At 42.3% G+C, this 15,711-nt stretch overlaps 1 protein-coding gene across 17 annotated transcripts in view; it reads left to right on the forward strand.

The window, feature by feature from the left end:
- The window catches only part of LOC105283397 (sodium bicarbonate cotransporter 3), a 66,748-nt gene that overhangs the window by 33,471 nt on the left and 17,566 nt on the right, over positions 1-15,711 (forward strand). For 6 of the 17 annotated variants that reach the window (XR_003407532.1, XR_003407531.1, XM_026975398.1 and 3 more), the window contains 14 exons: positions 149-325; positions 1,115-1,177; positions 3,393-3,494; positions 6,088-6,191; positions 6,774-6,959; positions 8,530-8,736; positions 9,090-9,502; positions 9,694-9,859; positions 10,077-10,235; positions 10,746-10,895; positions 12,105-12,380; positions 12,567-12,956; positions 13,305-13,412; positions 13,710-13,844. Coding sequence is in view for 14 of the 17 variants with exons in the window: in XM_026975398.1 (XP_026831199.1) it covers positions 149-325; positions 1,115-1,177; positions 3,393-3,494; positions 6,088-6,191; positions 6,774-6,959; positions 8,530-8,736; positions 9,090-9,502; positions 9,694-9,859; positions 10,077-10,235; positions 10,746-10,895; positions 12,105-12,380; positions 12,567-12,956; positions 13,305-13,412; positions 13,710-13,844 (2,636 nt within the window). In the remaining 3 variants the exon portion in view is untranslated. The remainder of the gene's footprint in view (positions 1-148; positions 326-1,114; positions 1,178-3,392; positions 3,495-6,087; positions 6,192-6,773; positions 6,960-8,529; positions 8,737-9,089; positions 9,503-9,693; positions 9,860-10,076; positions 10,236-10,745; positions 10,896-12,104; positions 12,381-12,566; positions 12,957-13,304; positions 13,413-13,709; positions 13,845-15,711) is intronic. The other 11 variants (XR_003407533.1, XM_026975405.1, XM_026975407.1 and 8 more) reach the window with 8 other exon arrangements.

Genomic DNA, 15,711 nt, shown 5'->3' on the forward strand with positions numbered 1-15,711 from the left:
ACCTTTTTATTAATTTCCATATTTTTATTTTCATTTTTACCTGCATTTTCGTTGAAGACCACCCCGACAGCGGTGGCAAGACGAAAAACCGGGTCCAGGGTGTGCTAACCATGCTAAAACACGTACGACACAATCGACAATTTTTCAGATTGCGACTGTTCATGTGGTATGCATGCCTTGTTGACGTCAGATTTGCAGGAGCGCCGCGAGCCCAGGGACGCCTACGTGCCCTCCGTCGCTCGCAGCAGCAGCTGCCCAAACTCGAACACGGCTCCGCTGTCGAAAGAGGCGAAAGACCTCAAAGGGCCGTACCTTCTGGTTCCAGGTACAACTTAGGCCAGTCCACCCGCTACGCAGCCTTGGATTGCGGTCGCTTCCGTCGCTTTACTAACCACACCCCACCGGAACGACCCATTAACAACTACAACATGCGTGTATCGATCGCCTCGCAAATCCCCACTTGTCTTTCTCTATTGTCGGCGAGATTGCATATTCAAAAGCGATCGAACAAGATCACTTGCCACAATTCCGATCTCGAGATCTGTGGATCCTGATGATCCATGAATACGTTTGCGAATCTCGATGCTCTAGCGAGGAATTTGGAAGACACCCCTATTAGATTTTTTAATATTTTTATCAAATGTCTTTATATTCGATATTGCGATTTAAACAGCAAGTTTATCAAGTTTGGGGAATTCTACTTCGACAATAAAATCTTGCGAAGGATCACACTCGTGAGAGTATCATTAGTTTGGGAGGCGAGTGATACGATTGCTATAACTTAGTTTATCATGAACTGTGCATCATAATGCGCGGCTGATCAAGCGAGGATCAAGACTCTCGATCGTCGTTGGATCCATCGCGATGCGCTGGATTTATCGAGTCGTCATGGTCATTAGTATGCCTATCCCCCGAATGCCTGATGTTTCTCGATTGCCTTGCTAATTGACTGTGTGTCGACATTTACATACATACAAATATATATACATAAAGCCCACATGAAAGCCTTTGTCAGGACTGCTCGTCGTTCTTGTGCGGGTCTCATCCCTCTTCGAAGCTTCCAGGCTGCTTGAAAATTAGCAACTTACCATCGTCTCTTTTCTTGTTTCATCAGACGAATTCGGCATACCCCACGTGGTGGGATTCACGACGTGGTTCGCGATGTGTCCGCTAAAAGGTTAGCCCGCCAATTGGTGGTTTACGATTAATATCTCGTTTCTACGAGTCTGCACAAAATTCTGCACCACTCGCCTATCTCTTCCGTTCTGCTCCGGAATCTCTTCCGCGCCGACGTTCTTCGCGACGAAACTGGCCCCGGTCTCTCGTCGATTAGCCTATCTTAATATATTATATTATATTATATTATATTATATTATATTATTAATGAATATTATGTCTTTTTATTTGTCTTTCTCTCTCTTTCTCTCGATGGAACTCACTTGTAATATGCACAAGAATCTTTCACTGTAGGACACAACTCTATCTGGTATCTCTCCACGCGAATCCGCGAACGGACGATCTGGCAGAATTCGCGTGAAGATTCACCGCCTCATAAAAGGCAATCGTGTTCGGCAATCTTTTCCCCGTGCAATGCTCATTTCATTCGGTTCAATTCGATTCGCGATGGAAAATGATTCCGTTGAGAAAACGCCTCTTTTCACGCGAGGAATCCGTATCCGTATCAGCGAAGGCGTAAGACTCAACGACGCCGTAACCGAGAACGACATGTCTGATCTGCAACGGTCGCGACCACTGCGATCAAGTCTGTCTCGCGAATTGCCGATGACATGGTCGGATTGATTTTATTGCTAAAGTCAAGCTGACCGGCTTCTTCGTGCCAGATTCGCTCAACCGTTCTCGATGATTATCCGGATGATATTGATTGCGGTTGCCCGCTCCAAACGGTGTGCCTCTCCGTCCACAGAATGAGAAGCGGTTGCCGAGCATGATCTGCATTCCTGTTTACACGTTTCACGTTAAATGTGATTGTCTTCTGTAAAAGAAGTCGATTTTCCCTTTTTCTTAACTCGCATCAACGTTGTTCTCTCATTCTAGACCAACGAGCTGAGAGAGTCATACGTGAAACGTAGGATGAGGGTAGTTGGGCGACGTTCGCGAACGGGGGGGTATAACGATGTTTCCCGGCGGACGTGACGTTACTAAAATCCATCGTTCATAGTATCATTGTCCATCGATCAACATGCACGTTCTCCTGCAACGTTCGCGATGTAGAGATTAACGTGTAATATGTAATTCTGATCGTCCGAGGCATGGGTGGTCTGTTGTGGTTGCAACTAAATGCACGTGACTCTCGATGTGAATCCTGTCTACTGTATATTTGTATGTCCGTTATTATTACTGTGCATTCATCTCATCTTGTTATAACCAACTAATATCTTTTCAGTCTCCCGACTAACGTAATATCCATTGTCCTCGTAAGAAGCAACAGATCGTCGACGCCCGTATCGAAGCAGCGAGTTAACAATTCTTATTCTTGTACCTTTTATGTATATATTTTTAAATATTTTATCCATACGTAGCCGTAATTGAAAATCTGCGAGAAGGCGAGGATGAATATGTTTCCCCCTCCCTTTTTTTAATTGTTCTGCTTTAAAAGGCATTTTCTAGAGCGTAAGGGAATCAGTGTCGAAAATATGTTCACCGCAAAATTGCAATCCTACGAGTGTAGTTAATTAATTAATAAGTCCGGTAATTAATTAATAATTAGCGAAATACCACGTTGCAATACTCGCGTTTTCGCACGTGTTCTCCAAATATTCGAGAGTTCGCGAGCTGTTTCACTGACATGAGTGAAGTCCGCCGACAAATACGCGAAAATGAAGCAACGTTGAAGCACCGACGACACCGCGAAATACGCGAGGAAATTTCGCGCTCGCGCCGAACGTTCGCCGCGTCTGACGTTCCGGGCATTTTCCATGGAAAAATAGAGACCGCCGCGCGCGATACATTGCAATCAGCACGTGTACCTGAAATACACCGGAAACGAACTGTTCCGCACGCACGCGAGACAATTCCCTCTCAGATTAGACGATCGAAGATTGCGATCGACACGCCGCGCCGGCGGAGAAGCTGCTTCTATAATTCCGATAAATTACGAACGCGCGCAACCATAACAGCCGGCATAATAGTCGAGCCACTATTTTCGCGATAACGAATCGATATCGACATGTTCGTGCCTCGTAAAAGACGACACGCGTATCGGCCGTCGGAATCGCTTCGTCGCGAAGATACGTTTCCATTAACGAGGAGAATCCGAGTAAGGAGAGCGATCGGGGAAACATATCGCGACGGCGATCATTCTCTACACCCTGTCGCACGTCCCTCTGTAAATAAAAGACGATCCTGGTGTTGTGTTTCATGCTCATTTTTAGTGGAGGAATCGAATTCCGCCCCGGCGATCGCCGGCGCAACAAGTCAGGGTAGTGCAGCAACGCTGAACACTGGCCGCTTCCTTGCGATACCCGGCATTCCCGGTAAACCGCTTTTCTGTGCTCGCTTTTTTACTCACACACACACACGCATACATGAACACGTACACGTACATGCACACACATATACACACACATTCCCTCACATACCAGCGCGCCTCATTAAATCCGTAGTGGACTTACGTGTACATTAATCTGCAGTAGCAATTATTCGCAATTGTCAGCCTATATGGGGTAATTCGCGGAAAACCACGCAATGTGATCGAAACGGATTGTTATTACAAAGACCTGATGCAGAGTCTGCTTCATTCACGCAAATTATTATCAAAGAGGTTACTGCAAATTATCACTGCATCCCCGTCACGGGTAACGATGGCTCAGTCGCAAAATGCGCCAGACGTCATTACTCCTCTTGCCACTTCGCGAGATTAATTGTGTTTCACGTAAAAATGTGCAAGATTTTTTATTACCAAGTTAAGAGTGTTGAGATAAAGAAAATAGTGCGTGCGATATTTTCATCTTTCGTGATAAGATTACTCGGAAAGAAAATTACGATACGGTATTTTCTTAGCACAAAGGGTTACCAGCAAAATTGCCCTTGACATTTGACGCAAAGGTCGGAGCACTATCCTGAGCACGGTGGGCTTCGATCAAACAAGGCTCATAATTCGTTTAATCATGTGAACTCCGTGTGAATTGCTACATCAATTTCAGAATTCAGATTTTGGATACGCGAATCGATGGCTAATTCAATCTGGCAAAGCACGAATTTTTATCAGCGACATCGCTTGCTCAGCTGTCACGATTCGCTATTATCGGACGAATGCCACAAACTTAATTAATTGTCGTCTTAAATAAACAGTCTCGACAAGATCCATGGTTTCCCGTTGTTCTCTTTAAGTTCGCGTTGATCTTGAGGAAAATGAGAGTTTTGTCTCGAGTTTATAAACGAGTTCCGTGTTCGTGAATGCGGATGAACTTTTCGAAAGCCGCCAACGCGCTCTCCGCGTTCTACTTTTCATTTTGCGAGCGTATCGCTCGAGGAGACTCATGAATTTCCGCGGGGATGTTCTGGACTCGCGACGAGGTAAAGATGCGTCCCTTGACGTGTGTGAAGTTAGCCCCGCACTTTTTGAATTTCATCTTTTTCTTGATTGTGCTGAATTGTGCTACGTTTGTGCCATATTGTGCCACAAACCGCAGTTCAATATCTCAAACCGTTTTCGAAAAAAAAATAAAAAACGAAAAATTTGGTAGCCCCGCACTTTTAGAATTTTGAATTTTCATTAATTGTGCTGCATTGTGCTCCGTTTGTGCTGTATTGTGCCGCAAACCGCAGTTCAATATCTCAAACCGTTTTCGAAAAAAATAAAATGAAAAATTTGGTAGCCCCGCACTTTTTCGCGATTAAGATCAAATTTTTTTTCCAAATTGGCGTTGACTTGTGCCGTGTTGTGCCGTTGGAAAAATTTGAATATTTCATTCTGTTTCGATAAAAAAAATTCATAAAGATAGATTAAAAAAACATATAAAATCACATTGCAAGGCAAATATATAATTTCTGCGAGTTGTGCTGAGTTGTACTACTCATTCTCTACGAGAGACATAAAAATCGGAAATTAATTTGAGAGTCGATAATTATTAATGAAAAAGGGGTGGGGGTGAATCAAAAATTTGACATTTTCGAATTTTTTCCACTTGTGCCGGATTGTGCTAGAGTAGCACAACAACTTTTTCAAGTGACAAAATTTCCTCAGATCTAGATATCGCAGTACAGAGAAAGTTAGGACTGAAGTGTAACGGTTTTTTAGGAATAGAAAATTTCAAACTCTTATAACTTACGAACGGCGAACGATAATCGAATTCTGCGAGTTGTGCTGGATTGTGCTACTCAAAATCTACGAAACACATGCATAAGAAGCGTGGATTATCGTGAAGATTAGTCAAAGTTATCCAAAAAATGATGAGGGCGAAATAAAAATTTGATATTTTCGAATTTTTTTCGGTTGTACCAGATTGCGATCGACGAGCACAACAACTTTTTCTAATGACACAATTTCGTCAGATTACTGGATTTTGCAAAACAGTCGCTGATAGGAACTTAGGGTTTAGGAATAGAAAAATGCAAAACTCCATACCGTCCAAACCATGGTACATAATCGAATTTAGTAAATTGTGCTGAATTATGCTAGTCAAGAAAAATGAACGACTATCGAAAGTAGTAGGTAAAATGGAAAGAGATTGATAAAAAAAGTCAGCAAAATTCGAAAAGTGCGGGGCTACCAAATTTTTCGTTTTTTATTTTTTTTTCGAAAACGGTTTGAGATATTGAACTGCGGTTTGCGGCACAATATGGCACAAACGTAGCACAATTCAGCACAATTAAGAAAAAGATGAAATTCAAAAAGTGCGGGGCTAACTTCACACACGTCGTCCCTTGCCCTTTTCCGACCTTGCCTACCGACAAGCCTCTTTAAAGGAGAACTGCTCGTAGGAGTTAATTTGCGCTCGCCTCGAGGAGTAGTGACGCACGGGCGGTCGAAAAGTCATCGTTTTCCCCATCCTGAGCTACTGACAGGAGTTGTTACCCAAATTGCGCGATAAAAATGCCATAGGCCGTAAGCTAGATCTCTTTCAGGCCAAGAACCGGGCAGCAACGGCATAGACCGGAGTCCCAGCAGCGTGTCCATCAGCAGGAATCACAGCTCCTCTGCGTTGGAGAACGGAGACGCTAATCACAGGGTGCGTAGACACGTTACCCGATCCTTAGAAATCAGATCCCTGCAATCTAGTAATCTGCCATTAGTGCTCGTGAAACGCGATGAAGTCCATGGCGTTTAGCTTCGACTATAATTATCGCGCTTCCTCGCGCTTACTTATGCTGAATTGTGCAATTAAGAACAATACAAATTGCACTCCTTAATAATATTGCGAGAAGAATTGTTAAGAGAGCAGAAATTCTACTTCCAGAATAAAGCGTGGATTTTTGTGAGAAACATATTTGTGCGAGAAACATATCACAGAAATAAATCTCGATCGATCGCAGTTTTCGTATTGGACAACTCGTAGTGAGAAAATAAATTTGCAGCTTTGAACTTTAGCTTGGAACGCGATTATTACAAGTGATTCATATAATTCCTTGATATTTCCGGCATCGATGTCGGACGAACGGGAAATTCTTTGTTCAACTTTGTTGGCGAGTTTTTTTTTATTGAACAACTACCTCCTTGAATCCTTCCTCTTTAATATGAAGATCGACATTCCGTTGAGCATCATGAGTTTAACTTCAATCCCCGAGAAACTTCAACTTCGCTTCTTCATCAGGGTAATACACACTTTATGAGGAAGATACCACCAGGCGCCGAGGCAAGCAACATACTTGTAGGTGAAGTCGATTTCCTCGACAAGACCCTGTCTGTCTTCATCCGACTGAGCCAGGCCGGGATAATGGGCGATCTGACGGAAGTTCCTGTGCCAACGAGATTTATCTTCGTCCTTCTGGGACCCACGGTAAGAATCGCCGTCGCGATCGCAAACTGAATTGTGTTGAGTGCAAGAGAAATAAAGAATGAGATCGGAAATGTGATCGCGGTCTACTCTGCTGCGTCCACGTCCGTAGAGAGTTGCTGCTGTTTGAGCCACCAGCACGTCGACGCGAAATAACGCAAATAGAACGCTTGCATTTGTACAAGTGTGCGATGAGTGATAGCTATATCATTCGATATCGACGAATTCCGTAAAACTGTGTGAATCGTCAATTATCTAAGCGAATCGATACCACCGCTCGGCTGTCACGTTGTATCAACGAGTTATCAAAGGCCGGTCGCCCTTGGGCTTTGGAAAACTGAAAAAAAGCGTGATTACCCCAGCCTGGAAACCGCTTCCACAAGCTTTAAGGGGGGAGCCTGCTTTAGAACGCTGAAAATAAGGTATATTTTACGAACTGTTTTTGGAGAAACTATACAGCGGATCATTATAAAACTTTTATGCATTTATTAGTATATGTTTAAAGATAAAAAAATTATTTTTTTATTTGAATATATCGCTTGTAGAGGTCGTCCTGGAGAAATCTTAGTGCAGCCGCGTCGCCGGCATTGCAAATTGGTGAGCATTCTCCTGCCTCCAAATTTCGTCTAAACTGAAAAATTGAAATATGTCTCGTTATTTATGAATTCCCATCGTCGATGAACCAAAGAGAGAAGAAAAAAGTTGAAAAGTGCCAAAATGGTGGAGCTTAGAACACAAAAGTACGATTTTTAGGCAAAGTTTTTGAACTTTTTCATGCAAAAATAATTGTTTAACTTAATGTTTTTATGAATATTAAAGGTTCATCGACGATGGGAATTCATAAATAACAAGAAAATATTTCAATTTTTCAGTTTGGATGAAATTTGGAGGCAGGAGAATGCTCACCAATTTACAATGCCGGCTGCACTAAGATGCCTCCAGGACGACCTCTACAAGCGATATATTCAAATCAAAAAATAATTTTTTTTATCTTTAAACATGTACTAATAAATGCATCAGTTTTATAATGATCCGCTGTATAGTTTCTCCAAAAAAATTCGTAAAATTATACCTTATTTTCAACGTTCTAAAGCAGGCTCCCCCCTTAAGCTCGTGTTTGCGCGTATGCACGTTTACGTGAACGTTCGTTTGAGATTCGTTGAAAAAGCCGTTCCCAGCCGCAGCGCGGCAATTAAAACCTTCAACGAGCAAGCGTGCTAATTGTGTGCTTCTGCAATCGCCTCGAGAGACTTATACGCAAAACAATTTCTTCTCGATTTGCGACTTGAACGCGATATATCGCGGGCTTATTATACCTTGACACGCGACAGCTCTGTCTTCCATAGAGGACGCGCTCATTTCTCAAGTTAAGTCTCAAGTCAAGTTGCTCTTATCGTTCGCCGCTGATGTGGAAGAAATTGGGTCGAACCGCAAATTAATTTTACGTGATGTAACGTGCGAACGATAAAATGACGTAAAGATGTATTAGCGAACACGAAAGAGATATTGTTAGAATCAATTAAAGAGATTCGATAATTAACACTGAATAATATTTAACGTTTTACATTATCAGGGTGGAATCTCGGGTTTCCATGAAATTGGCCGCGCCATGGCGACTCTGATGTCCGATGAGGTCTTTCATGACGTAGCATACAAGGCGAAAAACAGGACTCACCTCTTAGCCGGCATCGACGAGTTCCTGGACGCAGTGACAGTTTTGCCACCCGGTGAATGGGATCCAGCCATCAGAATAGAACCGCCGGCCGCTATACCATCGCAGGTGAGGTTGTTCTCGAGGAGGAATGAGTGATGTAATTTTAATGATAAATATATTTTGTCATTTTAAAACGAAGTTTAAATTTTGTTGCTGTAAAGGCGCGACAGTAGTCTCTACTTTTATCAATGATAAAGGAAATACAATTAAAGAAATAAGAAATAAAATATTGAGATGCAAATTTTTATGATACTGATACTGATCCGCAACATCAGAAATTAAATTTATTGAAATTAACATGAGAACGACCTATATAAATCAGGATTACATCAATTTTTTAACGATACTTTAAATTACTTTTAATGCACTCGGAGATTCGATTCGCACTTTTCGTACACGTCTCGATCCGGCGTTCGCAGGAAGTTCGGAAGAGGCCGAAGGAGGAAAAGCCCAAGGAAGAGTTTGACGAAGAAGCAGACGAGGAGAAGCTGAGGAAGGAGTCTGGTCTCGAGAGATCCGGCAAGCTGTTCGGTGGACTGATCAACGACGTAAAGAGGAAAGCTCCGTTCTACTTCTCTGACTTCAAAGACGCCCTGGCCCTCCAGTGCGTGGCATCTTTCATCTTCCTGTACTTCGCTTGCCTGTCGCCCATCATCACGTTCGGCGGCCTCCTCAGTGAGGCGACTGGCAAAAACATGGCTGCTATGGAATCGTTGGTTTCCGGCTTTGTCTGTGGCATCGGGTACGGCTTCTTCTCCGGCCAGCCGCTGACTATACTCGGCTCCACCGGTCCGGTTTTGGTCTTTGAGACGATCGTCTATGAATTCTGCAAGTAAGTCTCGACGAAATCCGATGTCCGCGTGCTGATTAATTTTTTCTGACGACGTTTGATAGGAATATTCGATTTCTAAACTGCAAACTACACGTTCTCAATCGTTAATGTTTCATCTCCTCGCAGATTATTTCGAGATCACGATATTCGATGTCCGATAGCAGATGATCAGGGATTTGTTCTTCTTACAGGAAATCCGAATGGCATTACATGTCCTTCCGCTTCTGGATTGGCATGTGGATCACCGTGATCCTGTTAATTCTCGTGGCTTTCGACGCAAGCGCCTGCGTCTGCTACATCACTCGATTCACGGAGGAGAACTTTGCCACCCTTATCGCCTTCATCTTTATTTACAAGGTAAGAAATTCTATTGCATTTTAGTGCCTGTCATAAAAATAATTTCAGATTCACAATTTTTCGCTATAGTTGATTTTCACTTATACATTAATTATTTGATGATTGTTTAAACAAAAATATAAAACACATTTTGTTTTAAGAACGTTGTTAACGTTTTCATAATTAATCTATTATATTTAATATAATTATTAAAAGTGCGTATTTACAATTTTTACAGGCCATCGAAAATGTGCTATCGATCGGCAAGAAATATCCTGTGGACACTCATTCCAACGAAATGTTGAGCTACAATTGCTGGTGTAAACCGCCCAACATCACTCTGCCATCCAGTTATGATCACGTGAACTGGACGTCGTTGGACAAGACTACTTGCGAGGTAACGATATCTGCAAGAAGTCAAGCACTCATCGTTAATGAAGACGAACAATTTCGTCGCATTGTTGGCGTCCCTCAAACTCCCTCTCTCTCTCTCCTTCTCTTTTTCTTTGGACAGATCTGGACCTTGAATTTACTTTAATCAATCGGTACCGCTAACGACCGTTATCAAAGCGACCTTCAGTTTTAGCGCGCCATTCATGCGTCCGTCTCGTGTCTTATTATAGAAATTGCTGGACTCTAGTTGAATACCAATTCGCAGTGTTTGCAATCGCGGGCGGGGAGAAATGCACGAACAACGAGCGCACAAATGCCTCGTTACGCTCATTCGTAACGTTCAAAGACAGGTGTTTCTCGTTTCATCTCGAGTATCTCCTCCTTGAGAAATTACAAGCTTCTGCTGGGATCATTGGGCGTTTCTGAATCCGCGGAAGAATATAATCTCGGCGGCGGTCCTCCAATCTGCCCTGACTTTCTTTGATAACGTCTCTCATTAACGCTCTTCTTTCAGAATCACAACGGCACGATGATGGGTGACGGCTGCAGCGTGACGCAGTATGTGCCCAATGTGTTCCTCATGTCAATTATCCTATTCATGGGCACGTTCCTGCTGTCGGTACAACTCAAGAATTTCAAGAACGCTTTGTTCTTCCCTTCGAAGGTGAGCATGACGTGACTCCAACCAGCGAGTTCCAAAATAGCCAGCTAAAGCAAGACCAACTCGTCCTCGTGGATGAAAAAAATATGCAGGTCGTTTCCGATCAAGGAAAATCATATTTCGAAAAAGTACATCTGACGAGGGAAGGTTTTTAGGTGTTACACTCGGATTTCAAAAATTTTTTGCATGCAGGTAGGAAGGTCCCCAAATAGAAGAAAAAAAAAAAGTAGCGGCCCAAATGCATATTTGCGCGCTACGTGCGCAATTTTCGATGTTAGGTTAATTACTCGAAAATGCTATTTCCAATCGAATTCTTTACATTTTTATTTCACCTAATGCACATTTATATTGCTTTGAATAATTTTGTGTGTGTGTGTATGTGTGTGCGTGTGTGTACTTGTGTGTGCGCGCGCGCGTGTGTGTTAGAAAATACGAGCGTCTAATGTAATCTCGTGCCGCGCGAGCACAGTGCGTATAAAAGGCCCATTGCTCAAAAATGGTATTTGCATCGTAACTTTTTTAATTTTTTACTGCAACTGCCAATGCACACAATTTGGAATAATTGTACATTGCGCAAATCGTAGTTTGCTCTTTCTGCGTGATTTATTGTACGCGACTTTAAATAGATTTGACCAGAATCCATAACGAGGACATAAAAGATCTGGTCAAGGGAGGTTTTTAATTCTTTCAGTTTTAATTTTGGTTTTGATTTCTTTTTAAAGCGTTGTGCATTAGGTGAAATAAAAAATGTAAAGAATTCGATTGGAAATAGCATTTTTGGGTAATTAACCTAACATCGAAAATTGCGCACGTAGCGCGCAAATATGCATTTGGGCCGCTACTTTTATAATTTTTCTTCTATTTGGGGACCTCCCTACCTGCATGCAAAAAATTTTTGAAATCCGAGTGTAACACCTAAAAACCTTTCCTTGTGAGACGTATCAATAATATTTGATGATCTTCGATTAATATAATTAATACACGTTTCTTTTGTCTTGCTTTTAATTGAATCATATTTCTGTTTGTGTTGCGTTAATCCAGTGAAAACGAATTGCACTTTTGATGCTACAATGATGTCAATAGAGCATGAAAACTGCAATTTTGATTGACATCACTTTGACTGAGACGTTTTCACTGGGAATACAGCGATTATAGAAATTTTCTTTTTCATATAAGCGATTTTAACTTTTTAACAACCTCGTATTGTTCCAGGTGAGGCAAGTGGTGAGCGACTTCGCAGTGATAATCGCGATATTCTCTATGAGCTTAATGGACCACTTCGTGGGCATTCCGACGCCGAAGCTGGAGGTGCCATCGGAATTCAAGCCGACACTGGAGGGACGAGGATGGATAATTTGGCCTTTTCAGTATAATCCATGGTGGAGTGCCATCGCCGCCATTGCCCCCGCTTTATTGGGCACTATATTGATCTTCATGGATCAGCAGATCACGGCGGTCATTGTTAACAGGAAGGAGAACAAATTAAAGGTGCGAGCGACCGCGCGATTTCTCTTCTCCAAATTTATTTTACATTTTATATATAATATCATGTATTTATTATTGATATTTCTTACTATTTATTTTATTTACTTTAGAACAATTATCAGGGCGGTAGTCGCAATGAGTGAGCATTGATAAATCACATTGATGATTTTGATTTCGGTGCCTTTCTAGAAAGGATGCGGCTATCACCTGGACCTCTTCATCCTGGCGATCCTGATCATGATATGCTCTGTGATGGGACTTCCGTGGTTCGTCGCGGCAACCGTCCTCTCGATAAACCATGTGAATTCGCTGAAACTGGAATCCGAATGTGCCGCGCCGGGCGAGAAGCCACAGTTCTTAGGCGTTCGCGAGCAGAGGGTTACTCACATCCTGATTTTCTTAATGATCGGATGCTCGGTATTGTTGACGCCGATGCTGAGAAACATACCGATGCCGGTTCTGTTCGGTGTCTTCCTTTACATGGGCGTCGCGTCGCTCAAGGGCCTCCAATTCTTCGACAGAATCCTCATTATGCTGATGCCCGTCAAGTATCAGCCGGATTACATGTTCCTCCGTCAGGTAAACAGAACTCAATATTTCAATGTATTAGAAAGAACATCTTGAAATGCTACTTCTCGTTTCAATTTAATTTAGTTTTCGTTTTAAACTCTGTCTGTTTAGTTTCTATATCTTCTAGATGAGAAAGAGGAAGGAAAACTTGTAAATTAGTAAATTGAAATGCTACTTCTCGTTTCAATTTAATTTAGTTTTCGTTTTAAACTCTGGCTGTTTAGTTTCTATATTTTCTAGATGAGAAAGAAGAAGGATAACTTTTGTAAATTTATAAAAAGTTGATTGAAGTCGAGATGATTTGCAATTGCATTATTACTTTCAAGCAAAATTTTAATGCAAATGTGTACTTTTTAGGTGCCGCTAAAGCGTGTACACGTATTCACTGTGATTCAACTAGCATGTCTCACCTGTCTGTGGCTAATAAAGTCCTTCAGCCAAACTTCTATCCTGTTTCCCTTGATGGTGAGTAATCAGTCTAAGGATCCTTCGGATAGTTATTCGTATAATATATATTTTTTGTATTTTATTGTATTTTATAATTATCAGAAAATTTGCATTATTATTTATCTAATAAATACAAATTAATTCACTTTTCGGAATGATCTTCTAACGCTGCTATGTACAACATAAGTTTTTATTATAACAGCAATAAAACTGAGAATTAATTTCAAAGTCCAAAAGTTTCCAAAGTCTGAAAAGCAATGTGTTTGTGATGATATTAAATAATGTTACAATCAATCATGCACTCGAACTTCGCAGCTCGTCGTGATGATCGGCATACGCAAACTCCTGGACTTTGTGTTCACTCAACGCGAGCTGAAGATCCTCGACGACATAATGCCGGAAACGAGCAAGAAGCACGCCGACGATCTCCTCAAGCTGGAAAACGGCGAGGTTAGCACCGCGACACGAATAGTAAACGCCGTCATTTGTTGCAAATAGCATACGAACGGTGACCGTGTGGCGAACGCTCGCCCCGTGGTCACCATAACTCTCTCCGACTTCGGAGAGCCTGCAGGGGGATACTTTTGCAGAAGAGACGACGGATACGCCATGGCCGGCGACCGTATAAACATCACTTAAACCGAATCAATCTGTTTTTCATCGTGATGACTAGATTCGAGTAAAGACATGGTCACCGAGAATGCAAAAGCTAGAACACGTATATACATAGTACGCGATCTTCAAGCGATTTAGTTAAATTTTATTATAACACGACGTGCGTGCACGCGCGTGCATGCGCGCGATAATTTAAGATAAATGCGATCCGGCCTTCGATATTTAATTTAGAAAACCGGGCGGACCAACGATTTTTATTACGCGAGACGCCATACTTTTTTAAAGAAACGCTTTACTCCTTTCTGGTCGAGAGTTGAACGCGCGTTCTCCAAGAAGACGCTCCACCGCCTGATAAATTACGCTGAGGATGACGAGAATGGCGCTACGCAGACGTTCCGGAAGAGCACACGCGGGACTGTTTTCGGTCCAGAAAATTTCCCGAAAGCGCGTCCGCCACTCCTTGCGGAAGTATGTGATATCCGTAAATTAATTATTCCTCGGACATTTGCGCAGCGAGTCTTTGCCCGGTGTTCTCTCATTTAACACACCAAGATCTCTCGGCCTCAAAAGCCATCCTCTCATCTTCCATCCAGCACGCGTGCCAAAAAGAAAAACCGAAGAAAGAAAAAAAGACAACCCTTGCCCTTAAACCCAGGTGGTACATACCGACCGACCAGTATTAAAAGTAAATGTAACGATACTCGTTGTTGAATTTTTGAACACGGTAGACTTTTGGCTACCGCGGTCTTGAACATTTGTATATCGATAGCATTGTTGTTGTAGCGACTTTTAGAGTAATGCGTTGTGTGTTGATCGTATTTTGCGAGCGCTTCGAACACAAGTTGACGGCTCTACCACGAGATATTACTTTGCGCAACACCTCGCTCCAGATTGCTCCGATTTGTACTCTTCGATGGTGAACCGTGATGATACGATGATTTTTCATGGACCTTTTCGTTCATGGAAAATGTTTCCTATCTTTACGAAATAGGATATATTTTTCATGGAATATCATGCGTAGTTTCCTCTTTGTTTACTAGCTTACGGCCTCAAGCGAGTCTCCAAGAGAGAATAAGAAACTGCAGTCTTTATATTTTATTATCGCGACGAGTACTACGCAGTCGGGACTTGGCCAATATCATGCACAATTGTAACACAGTCAAGATACAATTGTGCATTCAGGCACGACTATAATCGCGTTACGTAATTAATGACAGATAAGAGAAATCATTATGAGTCAGGCAACCGATTGTGCCGTTTCGCGTTCGAATGAATTCGTCATGAATTAATTGATGCAGCTTCTTCAGTGTAACGCGTACATACCAATATTACAGTAAACAAAGGGCCTTCCAGCTATATAAAATCACGATTGGTTCACCATAGGAGAGCGAAACGTCCTTCGCTAAATCGCGACTCGGAATCTTTGAGTATACCCGCAGCTAATCGACTATAAAGATGTAACAGAGACCGCCTACTCCATGTGGCATCCACGAAGATGCTTATCGAGTAGCCGATTGACGCACCGTGATCGATATCGCGACACAGTGATGAAAGAAGAACATCCCCTTCCTGATCGAATCTGCATCACCGTGTCGCCGGTATCTCTCTCTGTGGACCACTCGACACACTCTTGTACCGATTCGAGATGCGCTATCGTACACACAAAGCCCATCTGTCTTATCATGTAAAAATACATTACTGT

This window comes from Ooceraea biroi, chromosome 2 (assembly GCF_003672135.1).
Source record: "Ooceraea biroi isolate clonal line C1 chromosome 2, Obir_v5.4, whole genome shotgun sequence".
Taxonomy (NCBI): domain Eukaryota; kingdom Metazoa; phylum Arthropoda; class Insecta; order Hymenoptera; family Formicidae; genus Ooceraea; species Ooceraea biroi.